At 39.9% G+C, this 16789-nt stretch overlaps 1 protein-coding gene across 3 annotated transcripts; it reads right to left on the bottom strand.

The window, feature by feature from the left end:
* Positions 1-219: 219 nt before the first annotated feature.
* Positions 220-16789, bottom strand: MGARP (mitochondria localized glutamic acid rich protein). 3 transcript variants are annotated; one of them, XM_086346645.1, is made up of 5 exons: positions 13824-14153; positions 11530-11927; positions 7552-7655; positions 2516-2609; positions 220-1073 (listed from the first exon to the last, which is right to left on the bottom strand). In XM_086346645.1, the coding sequence occupies exons 2-5, from the start codon at positions 11864-11866 to the stop codon at positions 631-633; spliced, it is 978 nt and encodes a 325-aa protein (XP_086202771.1). In that variant the 5' UTR covers positions 11867-11927; positions 13824-14153; the 3' UTR covers positions 220-630. The 3 variants fall into 3 exon arrangements, with proteins under 3 accessions (XP_086202771.1, XP_086202772.1, XP_086202770.1); XM_086346646.1 differs by lacking the exon at positions 11530-11927 and having other exon boundaries at positions 13824-16789; XM_086346644.1 differs by having other exon boundaries at positions 11530-16784.

Here is a 16789-nt window from a genome sequence, read left to right as displayed (position 1 = left end):
CAATAAACATTGCTCAAAGAGAACTAAGCTGATATGGAAAATATCGGAACAGTCCCCATGTAACATAGATGGGAGAAAGGATAGACGTATTGCCGTACACAGTTTTCCATAGATTATGTTTTCTTTGATAACACTGCAATGTTCATGTGATGTTATATGTGTGCATGTTAATATATACTATTCATACATATAGATGTGAGTGAATAATAATAGAAGCACTAAAGATATTCCAAATTTATTTAGAGTTCAAATTAAAACTCAAGAACCTAGATTTACATACATTAAAGAAAGGTAGAATTATAACAAAATTAATGTGAATGCAGGTTGTAAAGATAGCTCAATCTCTGTCACATAAAATTTAAATTCACAGATGAAATTCTTTAAGCTCTTTTCTGCTATGTCATACTCTGATCCCAGAGAGCAGAAAACTATTCAGACATGTAAAATCTCAAATCTCTCCATTCTGAAATCGATCAGTAGATAACAAAAACAAAAATCCTCAAGGCACAATACCATTTTCCAGAAAAGAAGCTTTTTTTTTTTTTTTTCAATCTAAGGTTACTAAAACTACAAAAACACCTATCAGCCCCTCTACGGCATTTTTTTGCTGAGGTGTCAATCAGCATGAGATTAGCCTTGGGCTGAGGCGGCTTCAGAACCTGCACAGGCTTCTTCCTGTAAATCCTCCCCCGCAGAGGATTCTGACTCAACTGGAGAATTTTCTTCCAGTTCAGCACATTCACCAGGGCTTTCGTTCTCCGTTGTGCCTTCAGCACTATCCACGGCAGCAGCTTCCTCCGGACCTGCGCTCGTGACCTCTGAGGTCGTCTCAGTGCTGACCTCTGTTGTCTCCACTGTCGCCGCGTCTGTCATCTCTGGCTTAGGTTCTGCACCGACCACCACAGTCTCCGCAGGAGCAGCCTCGGCGTCATCTGGACAGGGGGGAGCCTCTTTTACGACCACAGCTGGAGCATCGGGAATATCTTCAGTAACCACCGGAGAGGCTTCCGTTGAAGATACTTCAGGGGCTTCTAAACTGGCTTCCTCAGCACCCACAAGGTTCTCTTTTTCACCTTTAAAATTTAGTCCATTAAAAAAAGTGTTAAGAGAGCACAGGAATACAGTGGACACTCTACAGTCATCTTAAAAGCTGAGTCAGGGAATTCCCTGGCAGCCCAAAGGTTAGGGCTCTGTATTTCCTACTACCAAGGGTGAGGGTTCCATCCCTGGTCAGGGAAGTAAAGTACCGCGTGTTATGCCTTGCCGCCAAAAAACAAAATTTTTTAATAAATATATAAAAATTAAAAACTGAGACAAATCAATAAGTACTGATACGAAATGGTCTTCAAGGCAGTCTGTTAAGTGGATAAGAGCAGTGTACATGTATGGTACTATTTGTGATAGGACGAAAGAAGGGTAAGATTAAATAAACCTAAACAGTTATATTTGTAAAGACTCTCCAGGAGGACACAAAGAAACTGGTGTTACTGGTTGCCTCTGGAGAGGAAAAATGGGGGATCTGCTATTTTGCAAACCCTTTGGAACTCTTGAACTTTAAAAAATAATAATTTACATGTATTATTTATTCAAATACAGGTCATGAAAATACAGGTCATGAAAATAAACAGGCCATGTGTCATGTGCGGTAGCATGGGAAAATAACCAACTTACTGATGACTTTGAAGAGTCATTAATCTTCCCTCAACCTCAGTTTTGTCTCCTGTAAAATGGGTATATTAATAATATCTACCTAACAAAGTTATTGGGAGGATTGACTAAAATAATATATATGAAAACGGTTAAAACCAAGGAAATGCTATGGAAATGCCGTATTTTAGTATTATTATAGTCAACCATCTCATGATTATATTCAATATGTTTATTAATGATATTCTCTTTTTGTTCTCATGACAAAAAGGTTAAAACTGGTGCAAAGAAGGTATTTTCCTTTTCCCTTAACAGTGATCATAGTATTTGATAATAATGACGTGATAGCTGAAATGGAAGAAACTATAATATAATGCAAGCACTTTAAGGCAAAAAGTATACATTAGGGTGAAAATATGAAGTGTCTCTTCTTACTAATTGCCATTTTATCAATCATCTGAACTGAGGGACTCAGTAGAGATGACTGACTCTACTAATGTCACTGCACACAGATGGTGTTAGCCAAAATTGAAACAAAATGAGTTTCATAACTTAAAAAAATAATGAGAGAAATGAAAGGTCAAGCTCATAGGCATGAATGGAAGCCTGAGTAGGGGAAAAGTAATGTCATCACACAAAGAAGTCAAAGATGCTGGTCAGCAGTTTAAATGTACAGTGTTTTCATTTACCAAGCGCACTCATCCAAAATGTCTTTAGGCTTTGGTTGGACTTTTCCTTTTTGAATGAACTCCTACCCACAGCCATTCTGGACTAAGTAAAGAAGCCAAAATCAAATAGTGTTCATCACTAGACTATGATGATGAAAATCAGTGCCTCAAGGAAAAGGAAAATAGTGAATTCACTTTACCTTGAGGTGGTTGTAACTCCGCTTTGGTTTTTTCTTTCAAATCTGTTACATGATCGCTGCGTTTGGCCTTCCCTGATGTGACTCTCTTGTAAGTCTGAAAGTGAATGTGTGCTTAAATTTATTTCTTGAGCAAGAAGGTTCACCATGCCAAGTTTAAAGGTATTTACAGTTCAAATAGGAAAAACCAATACACACTATCTATTCTTCTATTTCCCCTTCGGAAATCTTTTTCATTAAGTAGAATGCTTTCTAAAAATAAAGAGGGATTTCCCAGGTTGTCCAGTGGGTTAAGGCTCCACCCTTCCAATGCAGGGGCTGTACATTCTATCCCTGCTGGGGGAGCAAACAATCCATGTGCCTCACAGCCAAATTAAATTTAAAAAAGAAAAGAAAGAAATGCTCTGAGAGAGGTCAAAGATAACTGTAAACACACAAAGTAGATAAAGACAAAGAAGAAAATAATAAATTATGCTAGAGTAAAAATATTCTGATAGGCATTTAAAAATATCCCCTGGCATTCATCTCAGAGAAGCAGAAATTTATGTGCACACAAAAACCGGAACACACACATTCATGGTAGCTTTAATTGTAATAGCCAAAAAATTGGAAGCAGTCCAGAAGTCCTACACAGGCTGGTTGGTTACAGAGGCTGTGGTGTGCCCATGACATGGGATACTGCTCTGCCATAAAAGGGATGAACTATAGATAAACGGAGTGAACTATAGGTACAGGAAACCATTCGGATGAATCTCCAGGTAAATCATGTTGAGTGAAAAAAGCCGGTCTCAAAAGGTTACATACCTTCAGACTCCATCTACTTAATGTTATTTGAGGGGTGGGTAACATTTTTGAAACGATAAGAAATATAGAAATAGAGGCTAGATTAGTGGTTGCCAGGAAGTAGGAGGAAGGGAGAAGAGAGCAGAAGGGAAGGAAGCACAATTACAAAAGACAACACTGGAGATCCTTGTGATGAAAGAATAGTTTTGTCTCTTGACTGTGGTGGTAAACACATGAATCTACACACGTGATAAAATTGCTTAGCACTAAATACATGCAGTTAAGTGTTCACACACACACACATGCAAACACATGCACAAGTGCATGTAAAGCTGGTGGAATCTGAATAAGGTCTGCAGATCGTACCAGTGTCAGTCTCCTGACTGTGATATTGTATTATAGTTAGGAGAGATGTTGGCACAGGGGAAATGAGGTGAAAGGTATATAAGCTGTCTTGGTATTAGTTATTATAACTGCATATGAAACTCAATTCTCTCACAATAAGGAGTTTTCAAAAAATCTTCTAAAATGACAGACTTGTAGACCCCAGTGAAGATTTCTAGGGTTAGTCATTAAAAGCAGAACTATGACCTGCCATAGGTTACTTGCAAAACAGAATTGGGAATAAAGCTATCTTAACCTTAGATACACTGTACAGGCATCTTTTCATTTCCAATTCAAGCAGTAATCTCTGGCCTGTATTCATATTAGACAATGATATTTTAAAAATGAAAATCTCACTAGTTAGATAATATTGTTTGTATTATCTCAGCTTAAAAAATGTTAGTAGAGATTTCTCTTTTAGTGGTAGGATGATAAATTTTAAAAATTGTATATTTATATGTGGGGCTTCCCAGGTGGCTCAGTGGTAAAGAATCTGCCTGCAGTGCAGGAGACATGGGTTTGATTCCCGGATTGGGAAGATTGTCTGGAAAAGGAAATGGCAAGCCACTTCAGTATTCTTCCCTGGAAAATCCCATGAACAGGGGGAGCCTGGAGGGTTGGAAAAGAGTCTGAACAACTAAACAAAAAAAACAAATTTATATGTAGCATTTTCTAAATTTCTAATAATCATAATCATTAATCTCATTAGAAGTTTTCCTATGCAAGTTACAAACCATTCTTGGCATGTTAAAATTAGACTATGAAAATGGAAAATGTATAAGCTCATGGTGAAAATGATGCAAAAGTGGCCCTTAAGCAACCCTTAGGGTTTGGTGAATTCTGATGTGAACCATCTGGCTTTGAAATACACAGAGCAAACACGATCAGCCAGAAAGAGAGTCAACATTTTTGTATAAAAGCAAGGAGTATTTTCCCAGTGGGGTGGGAGATCCTGACGGCTTACAGGACTAGTCTGCCGAGTCAGTTCTCAGTATTGTAAAGCTGAACCCGTGTCCAAGTTCACGGCCTGAAATGGCCATCTCAGCAGCAACATCCCAAGGACGTTAGTCTTATTGTTCAAGGGGCTGAAACACAATTGAGTTGTCAAAGTAGAATCAAAGAGATGTAAGAATAGCTCACACTCATGTGTAACCGAGAGCATCTAGCTTTTTATTTATTTATTTTTTCATCTAGCTTTTAAAAATCTAACATAATCAAGCAGAGCAGAAGAAAGATCGATTAAAAGAGAGAGTCTCAGAGTTAGACTTTGGAAATAATTTCCAAATGACATTATACATTTATTAAATGTGAGCATTTAAAATCTACCACAGCTTTTAAAACCCAGTCTGGCATTTCGTTTTTCAATATACCCAGACCTTGGACTTCCCTGGTGGCCCAGTAGCTAAGATGCTGACTTCCAATGCAGGGAGTGCAGATTCCATCTCTGGTTGAGGAACTAAGATTCCGTATGCCACTTGGGTGGCCAGAAGTAAATAAATAATTTTTTAAAAATATAGCTAGACTCTCAAAAAATTGAAGTGACCTGGGCCTTTCTCAGATTTTAAGAGGCTCTCATAGTAGAAGATTTTACTTGGAAATGAAAAAGTGTTCTTGGCTACAGAACATCTGTAGATTCAATTTGGATTAAATCTAATACAGAATTTATTATTCTATATTAGAATAATATTATTCTAGTATAATAGAATAATATTATAAGAATACATGTTCTTGGAGTGCCTCACATTCTGTATTTCCTCCTGAAAGTAGCCTAAGATTCTTGGGAATTAAGGCTTCCATCATTCAAAATTAAAACTATATAATCTTAGAGGTGGAAAGGGACTTAGAGGTCATCACCTTGTCCAATTTCCACTCCCACGGTCAGAAAACAAGCTCAGAAAGAGTTCTCATGAGTAGCCAGTTTCTAACCGTCCAGTTTACTCCTGCTTTTGTGAAGAAAGATTTAGCGGACTGGAGAGGTTTATGTCTGGCACTAGTACGCATAATTAGGGATGTGGTGATGTCCAGATGAAATTCAGTCTTCCAGCTTCCCACATAATCACATGACCTAGTTTAATCTGTTTTATCCAGTGGCCTAGATATATCTGACTAGAGTAGCCGTGGGCAGTGAATTCAATATTAAGCAGTGGAAAGATGGTAAAAGCAAAGGAATCTACGTAAGAGTGAAAGCCGATTAGAGGACGACAATAATAAAAATGACATCTTTGAACTTTACTAGATTCTTGAGGCTTTCAAATTCCTGAAGATTAGAATATGCGTTTTGGATTCATTGTCTTCATAGTCCTACAAACTGCTTGTAATTAAGACTAAAAATCCCTTTATGTATATTTCTGTAGTGTCAAACCAAAATGCGATTTGTGTAGTCTTATGGTTTCTGAAGAATAATACTTATTCTACTTTTATTCATAATAAAGATTTGATTTCAATTTAGAAAGTTTATGACAAAATGAGGAATGATTCAATTTAATAGAATTATTATTATTATTTTGGCCATACTGCACAGTTTTCGGGATCTTAGTTCCCTGACCAAGGATTGAACTGTGCCCACAACTCTGAAAGTGCTGAGTCCTAACCACTGGACTGCTAGGAAATTCCCTGTTTCAGTTTCTTTTTTTTAGCTTCAAAATCATACTATTAAAAGCACTGTTTTATAGTGATTATGGGCAGGGAATGAATAAGGGAAACAAGGCAGGAAAACATTCTTTTGATGTTATATATGTGGGTATTTTGAATTTTTTTTTAAATATGGATAAATATTATTTTTAACAAAAAAATATAAAGCTAATAAAAACTATGGAGACAATAAAAAGATTGTGGGGAAAGAAGGAAGAATGACTACTGGGAGCACAGAGGATTTTTAGGGCAGGGTGACTGTATGCTACTGAAATGGTGAATGTGCATGTGTGCATGCTAAGTCGCTTCAGTCGTGTCCGACTCTTTGTGACCCCATGGACTGTAGCCCACCAGGCTCCTCTGTCCATGGGGATTCTCCAGGCAAGAATACTGGGGTGGGTTGCCATGCTCTGCTCCAGGGCATCTTCCCGACCCAGGGATCGAGTCTGCCTCTCCTGAGACTTCTGCATTGCAAGCAGATTCTTTACCGCTGAGCCACCAGGGAAGGCGTTATGGTGAATACATGTCATTACATCTTTGTCAAAATCCAGATAATGTGCAACACTAAGAGTGCACTCTCACATAAATTGCTGCTAAGTCACTTCAGTTGTGTCCGACTCTGTGCGACCCCATAGGTGGCAGCCCACCAGGGCTCCCCTGTCCCTGGGATTCTCCAGGCAAGAACACTGGAGTGGGTTGCCATTTCCTTCTCCAATATAAATTGCAGACTTTAGTTAATAACAATGTATCAGTATTGACTCATCAGTTGTAAGAAACAGTAGCTCACTAACAGGAGGTTGTTGATAAGGAAAAGGGGGTCAGAGGGTTAAGGGGGGAATACGGGAATTCTCTGCACTTCCTGCTTATTTTTCTGTAAACCTTAAACTCGTCTTTAAAGTAAAGTCTATTAATTTTTTTAAAAGTTTCTCTCTCAAAACAGTTCTTGGTGAATGTTATTAATAGTACTTACCTTAAAGAATTGTTGTAATTATTAAATGAGTCATGAGTCTGAAATATGGTCTCAAATGTCAGCCATTAGTACTACTAGTATTTATAATAACATTGTTTTTTACTGGAAGTCATCCATACTTTGTGGTATTAAACATTTTATACTCAAATTCCTTTTTCATAATCTTGTATATTCAATCACTCCTAGGTCCTGATGTTGACATTGTTTTGAGTTTTACCACAGGTTGTAAAATATATGAATTCTTGAACACCAAGGTTATTTAATCACTTACATAATATCCACCAGCACTGACTGTGACACCTACAACCAGATAATAGATCATATTTGATCCAGATGATCCAGGGAATTTGTTAGATGATATCCAGCGAAGAGATGCTAAGAAAACAAGTTTAAACACAGTTAGCTCCACCATGGGCAAAACTATTTTAAATGATTACATAAAAAATTTTTTTTCCCTCAGTGAGCATAGACTATATTAACATCAACTGATTTTAGCTTAAAGGAATACAGTATTACAAGGCAGGGCAATAATTCCACTTGACATTTTTCTCAATCTGATTTGATAATTACTTATGAAACCTGTCGTCTTGATGCTCAGCATCATGCTTTTCTTAGGAGGAATGCAGGCGTGAGTAAGGAGAAATGACAAAAGCACTAAACAATTTTAACAGTCAAATGAAATACAGGTTAGCAAAAGAAATCCATTTATTATATATACTATACCACAGCATTCAATGGAAAAGGTTATTTTTTTAAATGAATTAAATAATTTGTGCTTAAAATTTTTGTGTTAAATAAAAATTTATGTTGAAATACAACATGTTTCTATAAATCTATAACACAAATGTAGACATAGAAAGAAACTTTTAATTCTTCTAATATAAAACCTTTAAAGGTGGGCAGATATAAACTTTTTAAAGACAAATGTTGCCAATAAGTTCATATCTAAAATAGAAGGGCAATTTTGTACAAACTAATAGAAATAGATAAAGTACTATATTACTCTACTTAAACATATTAACTGTGTAGTGCTAGAATTTGTATATACCGTATGCTGTGGAATTGAAATTTTTTATAATAAACTCAAAGCTAGAAGAAGCTGAAAGCCCAAATTCTCTATTTTAGAGATAAAAAAGTAGAGACATTTATTACTTATTTGACAAACACAGTTGGACAGTTATTATATGTTTGTTAGAAGCATTAAGAGTGTAACTGAAGGGACCTCTCTGGCAGTCCAGTGGTTAAGACTCTGCACTTGCAACGCATAAAGTGTGGGTTCAGTCCCTGGTTGGGGAACTAGGATCCCACATGCCTTGAGGCACAACCAAAAATAAATAAATAAATTAAATAATCTTCACAAACATATGACTGTAAGCACAACACACGAGGTCCCTAGCCTCAAAGGAGAAGGAAAAGATGTAGAGACAAGAAATTGTAGGCAAATAACTGCAATGCAGTATGACAAGTGATGTAATAGATGAAATATGAAAGCCGAAGCAACAACAGCATGAAAATGCAGTGAAAAATGCAGTGAAAGAACTCAGCTAGCCGGCTCAATGTAACTGTCACAGTTGAAGAGACATGACCTAGCTTTGAGGGAAAGGAGGAGTTTGTCAGATAAATAAGGGGAGGGAAAATGGCGCTGGAGGCAGAAGGCAGAGCGTGTGCAAAAGCATGAGACCTGAGTGATGAGGAAAATGCAAAGTATTTTGATGTGACCTGACACAGAGAATAAGGGTGTGGGGACCAGGAAGAAGCTCTGATTTGCAGAAAGCAAATCTTAAGACATCTTCACAAACTACAAATCTCTGTAGTAGCAGAACTGGAAAGATTTTGTATATATGTTCTTAGTTTGGATATAAATGATCATTGCTTAGAAAAAACCATTTTTTTCCACAAATGTGCCCAGAGAGGCTATGGTAAGAAGTTATGTCTTTGACATATAGTGGAGCTTTTGTTAGTTTAAAAATACATCTTTTATTAAATAGGGAATATGTAGCTTTCATAGTCAGCAACCAGGCATAAATATCATAAAGGTTTTTTTAATAGGGAGAAATAGAGAAAATTACAAACGTTTAAGTAAAGACAAATACAAATACAATTATGACAAAGATATTCAAGTGAGCAGTAAAATTGGAAATAAATATTCAGCAAGGATTAGATAAATTTTAGCATATTCATAATGTGAAACATAAATATTTTATTTTTTGCAGAAGATGATATGAGAAAATATTTACAATATATTAAGTGAAAAGTTACAGCAAAGTAATCTTTATAGGACTATTCCAGATTTGTGGAAGCAATGTACAAAAGAAAAAAATGCAGGGAGAAAAAAAGGTGTGGAACACTGTGTATACTAAAATACAAATTAACAGTGGTATTCACTTAGTGATAGGATTTATCAGCGACTTCTATTTTGCCTTTCTGAGTTTTTCCAGTGATTTACTATAAACCTAATTTATTTACTCATTAAAATTTTACATTTTTTAAAGCAAAAACCAGAGAACAAAATTTGATGAGGCACAGTAAAAATTTTATCCTTCAATAAACTGAATCAACTACATTTTTCATCAAAGTTGAAAGAACCAATAAAAGGTTAATGCTCACGACCAAAGCCAAATTTTCAGTCAATAACAGTTCTGAAAATACTGAAATAAATAAAAAAAGTAATTAGGTGAAAATGAGATAAAGTACTGGTCTTTTTTTGTAGTACTGCTACAACCAGTATTGCTAACCTATTTAGAATTTTTAAATTGCTTTTCTTTTGCCCCAAGTAATTATCTGAAATATGTGTAGCTACCAAAAAAAAAAAAAAAAGATATATATGCTTGTCCGTGTGAGATAACGCGAAAGGCCACGGTCAGGGGGCTCAAAAGATATATATGCTTGTCCGTGTGAGATAACGCGAAAGGCCACGGTCAGGGGGCTCATGTGTCTCCCCCGTTATCTTCAGAAATTTCAAATGAATGGTTTCCTCTTATTTCACCAGCGAAAAACCTGCTCTATATTACTCGGCATAAAGATCAAGGAAAACGAAGTCTCCTTATTTCTGTTAATGGAGGCAATTTCTTCCCAGGAGCATTTTAAGAGGAAAAATAATGCTAGTTAGGCAGACCTTGCTTCCCTCCCACTATCACTAACCACCACCACAGGCTTAATCAAAGTGAGGGGAGGGTGTGTGGAAATGGGCCACGGAATTTTCCGCCGGAGTCTTTCTCTTTCCCCTCTCCCCGACTCCAACGCACGAATAATGCTAAAGCCTTAGGAGAGGGGCAAAGTGAAGGGAGAACTAAGAATTTTCCATGAGGTTGTCTAAGAGCCGGAGCCCCAATCAGGGACAGAAACGACAGGGGAGATGGATGGGGACTAGGAATGAGCCGGCCGGGGCAGAAGTTCTCCGGCAGCGAGGACCTGGGCCCAGGGTCGCCGGCTGCCCGGGAAAGATGCTTTCAGTGCTCACACTTAAGCATCTGCGATGTCCCAGGCCCTATGCTAGGCGCTTTCGTACGTGTCAATTTTTCTTTAATAAGCTTCCAACTCTCACTGCCACTTCACTTCTAGGAAATATGTCCCTTTCCCCATGTTTTAGAAAATCTACTGGTGACAGGTCCAGGGGCGCCGCAGTCGAACAGCCAGAAGGTGCGACGAAGCCGCTTCCTCAGCGGGGATGCCGCGGCCCGCGCGGGCCGAATCCTGGCCAAATCTGGAGTTTATTTCTCAAGAGCACTTACCCAATTTCTACTGGACCGACACTGCCTCCCGCAACCCGCCTGGCCCGCAGATTTGTGACCATCTGCCCACCATACCTCTGCTTCCTCGTAAAGATGGAGAACGCCTTGGTCCCTATATCGATACCAGTGGGAAGCTATGCCTACGTTAGCCAGGCAGTTTTCTAAGCGCTTCTAACTACATAATAATTCATTAAAACTCACAACAATTGTTGTCCATTTACCAGTTGAGAAAACTGAAGTTAAATCACTTGCCCAAGATCAAGATTCGAACTCAGGAAATCTAGTCCGGATTCAGAAGCCCGCGCTGGAAAGGTTCCCTACTTCCAAGATCTCCAATAATTTCCCGGCCATTCTCCCCTCTCTCTCCCGCATCAACCTCAGGCTTCTGCTGCCCGGGGATGGATTTGACCCATCAAGGGCAGACGGGTACTGGGGGCGCCCGCGCAATCTGTGCGCGAGGCACCTGTCCTCAGGCTTGGACGCCGGGAGAGGATCCCCGGTCGTCACCTGGGACTCACCGTCTTTCCGGAGCGGCGCGGGGCCTGGGGGCGCCCTCAGTGGGAGCGCCAGGGTCTTGGAGACCGCCCGGCGGAGGTACATCGCGCCAGCTGCTAGCAGCGAAGCAGCCTCTCTAGCCCTAAGCCGGCTGCGGGGCTGCGAGCCCCGCCCCGGGGAGGGGCGCCGACCCCTGCCCGCCCCGCCCGGGCGGTCTCTGGGGATGGGCATAGGGGTTGGTCTTCTGCACCTTCCTCCCTCAACCCAATCTCCAGACTCTGTTGCTTTTTCCTGGGCCTGAGAACTCAGCTGACGGCGGCACCTCAGAATCGGGATAGGGAAACGTGAAGTCGCTGTCATCTGCCTGCCCACTGCTTTATCTTCCACTCGGAGTGGACTGGAAATGTTTCGGACCTCGCATCTGGAATAAGACAGACATGACTGATCATGCCCCATGAAATCGGAACCCACTTTATCTCATGTACTCCACTAGCTTTCCTAGGAGTGGAAAGGGTAGCTGCAAGCTCCCAGGAGACGAATCAAAGAGATAGCCTCAGCATTCCACTGGTGCTCTGGGTGATGTTCAGAATCCTAAGAAAATTCTCGAGTAATGGCTGAATCTCTAGGCAATTCATTATTACAATGACTTTTAAATATAATCTCCAAAAGTGCTGCATATTCCTCTATGGGACGTGAAACTGCTGCTGCTGCTGCTAAGTCGCTTCAGTCGTGTCCGACTCTGTGCGACCCCATGGACAGCAAGCAGCCCGCCAGGCTCCTCTGTCCACGGGATTCTCCAGGCAAGAATTCTGGAGTGGTTGCCATTTCCTTCTCCGGGATGTCAAACTAGTATTTCCAAATCAATTAAAAACACTAATTAGACTTTTCCTCCAAATTTCAATTACTTCCCTCATTGTGTCTGCAAGCATCTGTCATAACATGAATACTGAAACTAGTAATTTATGCTTGTAACGTTTCTTAAATGATTAATCTCTGGGACTTCCCTGAAATGATCAACCTTTGAAAGGGACCATTTCCTACTGTAATAACCGCTTATGTATGTTTGGCATTTGACAGTTTACAAAGCACTTTCACATAATTTTCTCCTTTAATTTTCATTTCGCCCCTCTGAGGAAGGTGGCAATTATTCCATTTAGCAAACAACCCAGTGGTGACTTTTTAAGGACATGAACATGGTCCTTCTAGTTTCAAGTTCTCTGGGCGTATTACAGGCAAAATATTTGCTCATTTGCTATGCAAATAACTAAACATTCCTCAGAGGTTCTAGTTTTAACCCAATTGTAATAATATTTAATATACTCTCATTTAACGAGTACAAGCCAATGATCAGAACTGGTTTTTTTATTTTTGATGCTCAGAATAATGAGCTATTCCTAGCGACTAAATTTTTTTTTTTTTTTTTAAATCCATGGGATTTTCCAGGCAATAGTGCTGGAGTGGATTGCCATTTCCTTCTCCACGACTAAATCTTAAGAGCAATTAGGCAAGCTGTTAATGAAAGGTTTAATTTAGACTTCCAAGCCTGGAAGATGGGGCTAGACCCAGACCATCCACCAAGAAGTTAGGTAGTCCTGAACTATAACAAAATGCAGATTAGTACACTTGCTACCTTTGGCCAGCATCAAGCACACATCCTGGAATGAACCGCCAGCAGAGAGAACAGACTGACAAATAGAATCAAATCAGTGGGGAGAGTTCCTAACCATTTCCAATTTGGTGCTTCTGGATTAAAAAAAAAAAAAAAATCTGTCTCATTCTTTCTTTGGCCTACGTAGGTCTGAATTTTCAAAGTTTCCAGGGAGAGGAAATAGTCAAAGGCAGTAAATGCATTTAAATAAATTAATGTGGGGGTGGGGGGGAGAATACCAGGCAATTCCCTGGCAGTCCAGTGGTTAGGACTAGGCTCTTTCACTGTCTGGGGGCCTGGGTTCAATCCAGGGTCAGGGAACTAAGATATTTCAAGAGGGGTGACACGGTCAAAAAAAGAAAAAGAACTAGTGTATACATTATACTGGTATTTAGTGTACTGGCAGCTCCCCTAAAACAGGATTCTCTCTGAGTAAACACCTGTAAATGGTAATGGCTCCCAGAACGCTGTTCTAGACCTCTCCCTTAGGAATTCCAATGTAGACTCAGGGTCTCAGTATAGGCTGAGCTTCTCTGGATCATCCCCAGGTTCCACAGCAGCCACCTGCTATCAGTCACTCACACTGTCTATCAGGATCTATCAGAATGCCTACAACATACGTGTTCTAGATGCTGAGGACTGCTTATAATCTATTTAACAAATATTTACCAAGTATCTTATCACTGGTGTTCCGGGGCGTTCTTCAACGAACAAGATATGATTTCTGGTACCGCTCACAGTTTCAGGTTACAGAGACATGGAAGCAACATTTTTTCTCAGCAGTGGCTGCCAAGCCTCCCATTAATGGGGGTCAATGATCACAAAGATCTCTCTGCCCAGATATCAATAATAAATGTAAAAGAAGAGCGCTGGTTAGAGCCAAACTTGTTTAAACAATGCAAACCAACTAATTCGAACAATACAAAAATAACTCACATGTATGTGCTGTGTTTTGCTCAGTCGCTCAGTCGTGTCTCTTTGCAACCCAATGGACTGTAGCTTGCCAGGCTCCTCTGTCCATGGGAATTCTCCAGGCAAGAATACTGGAGTGGATTGCTATGCTCTCCTCCAGTGTATCTTCCCAACCCAGGGATGAAACCAGGTGTCCTACATTGCAGGCAGATTCTTTTAACCTCTGAGCCACCAGGGAAGCCCAAGAATACTGGAGTGAGTCATCTATCCTGTCTTCAGGGGAACTTCCCCACCTAGGAATCAAACCAGGGTCTCCTGCATTGCAGGCGGATTCTTTACCAGCTGAGCTACTAGGGAAGCCCAACTCACATGTATATCGGGCTTTAAAATTTTTCCCAACATGTTGTCACATCTGTACTTTGTCCTCTACACAAGCCTAAGGAGTAGGTGGAGGAATGTTGATTATCCTTGTATTACACATGAAAAAAATCAAGGTAGTATAACACTGTCATTAATAGTCTGAGTTTGGGAGTCACATACCTGTTCTAATTTACTGGTCTGAGTAAAATGTGGGTAATTCCTTTACTCATAGGGTTTTGGGAAGCACAAAAGCATATTAGGTATAAAACGTGCTCAGCCAGTTGGGGGAGGCAGTGCTAGCTTCTGACTTCCAGCCTAAACTGAAGCTCAAGTTTCCCTTACAATGTTCTGAAGCCGCTCAGTGTGCATATGACAGGATCCATTATATTCCACCATCTCATCATATGGTAAAGTCCAGTGGGGAGTTTATTGTGTCCTCTATGTTGGATGTGGCCATTCTAGCTGAGAGGCAAGAACTGTGATAAACAGTGCCACTTCTCCAGATCCCTTTTCATCTTAGCTTTAAGCTTGTGCCTCTTGGATCAAAGGGAATTTGCTATCTACTCTACTGCTCTTGATGCTGGGAGGGATTGGGGGCAGGAGGAGAAGGGGACAACAGAGGATGAGATGGCTGGATGGCGTCACCGACTCAACGGACATACGTTCGGGTAAACTCTGGGAGTTGGTGATGGACAGGGAGGCCTGGCGTGCTGCGATTCATGGGGTCGCAGAGTTGGACACAACTGAGCAACTGAACTACTGCTCTTGTAGGATATGTGGCTTTCCATTTTGATGCCAGCCTCTTTCCACATCTTGATGAAATACTTCCCAAGAGAGGACATGCCTGTGGGTTGTCAAATTCACTCTATATAGCAAGCTGTTTCTCCAGAACCCCAAGAGAATTTTAACAGTAAGTCTTTGCCACAGATGACTCTGTAAGGCTCAGACAAGTTTCCCAGCTGTTAGTCACATTGTTTATAATGCTGCCCTTGAGCACATCCTTGACATTTTTTCTTGGTCTTGTTGGGAAAACAAGAATCTAGGGATGGAGTTAAATTGGTTTGTCTAATGATTTCCGCCTAATTGTGATTGTTGACAAAGATGATATTAACTTTGAAAACATACTGTACAAATCATCTACTGACAATATTAATACTTATTCAAGGCTTAAGTTCCATATAATTAATGGCAATTTTCAAAGACTGACTTTCTAGACTCCATAGAAAGCTAGAAACAGCTTTGTTTTTCTTAATATTAAATCCCTAGGCTATAACTTGTACTTTCAACAGATCAATATGGATATAAGGTGAAACAATTTAGAATATAGGGGGACTTCCCTGGTGGTGGACTTCCGTGCTCCCAAAGCAGGGGGTGGGGGGTGGGTTCAATCCCTGGTCAGGGAACTAGATCCCACCTGCTGCAATTAAAGATGCTGCATGCCACAGCTAAGACTCCTGTGCAGCCAAATAAATACTTTAAAAAAAAGTATCTAAGGTGACAAATTGGCAAGCAATTGAGAAGGTGCTGATTAGCACCCTTTTAATGGCCTAAAATATTTCAATAAAATGGAGAAAGGGTAATCAAGATGGCAATTTTTCTTGGAGGTTCCTCAGCATTCCTCTCATCTATTCACTTTCTCTTCTGTAGTAAAAGAAAGAAGACATTCCCTACTATTTCCATATTATTTTCCTAAGGCTACCAAAACGAACTGCTACAAAGTTGGATGGTTTAAAACAACAAAATTTATTCTCTCACTGTTCTGGAGGTTAGGAGTCTGAAATCAAGGCACGAAACCTGTAGGCAAGAATCCTCTCTTGCCTCTTCCAGCTCCTGATGTTTACCAGTCATCCTTGCTTTGCAGACGCATCACTCCAATCTCTGCCTCCCTCATTTAAGGTTATCTTCTCTGCCTCTTTTCTTCTTAGAAATATTATCAGTCATATTGGATTAAGGATCCATTTTACAAAGGGCTTCCCTGATGGCTCAGTGGATAAAGGATCCTCCTTCAACGCAGGAGACACAGGAAACGTAGGTTCAATTCCTGGGTAGGCAAAGTCCTGCAGAGAAGGAAATGGCAACCCACTCCAGTATTCTTGCCTGAAAAATTCCATGGACAGAGGAGCCTGGTGGATACAACTAAGTACAAAGGCTACTCCAGTACACTCATCTGCACATCTCTATGTCCAAACAAGGTAGCATTCTGAGATACCGGGGGTCAGGACTTCACTTAGCTTTTTGCGGCCAAAACATAACCCACAACGTCTTAAAACTAAGCTCATAAAGCTTTTTTTCTATTGCAACTTAAGAAAATAATTTAAATGACTATCTCACAGATACTAAATCTGGAAAAAAAAAAAAAAAAA

The sequence above is a fragment of the Bos grunniens genome, chromosome 17 (assembly GCF_055505025.1).
Source record: "Bos grunniens cultivar Pamir isolate PY7600 chromosome 17, Bosgru_T2T1.0, whole genome shotgun sequence".
NCBI lineage: Eukaryota > Metazoa > Chordata > Mammalia > Artiodactyla > Bovidae > Bos > Bos grunniens.
Note: the sequence above shows the minus strand (reverse complement) of the source record. Positions and strands in the feature narration are given on the sequence as shown.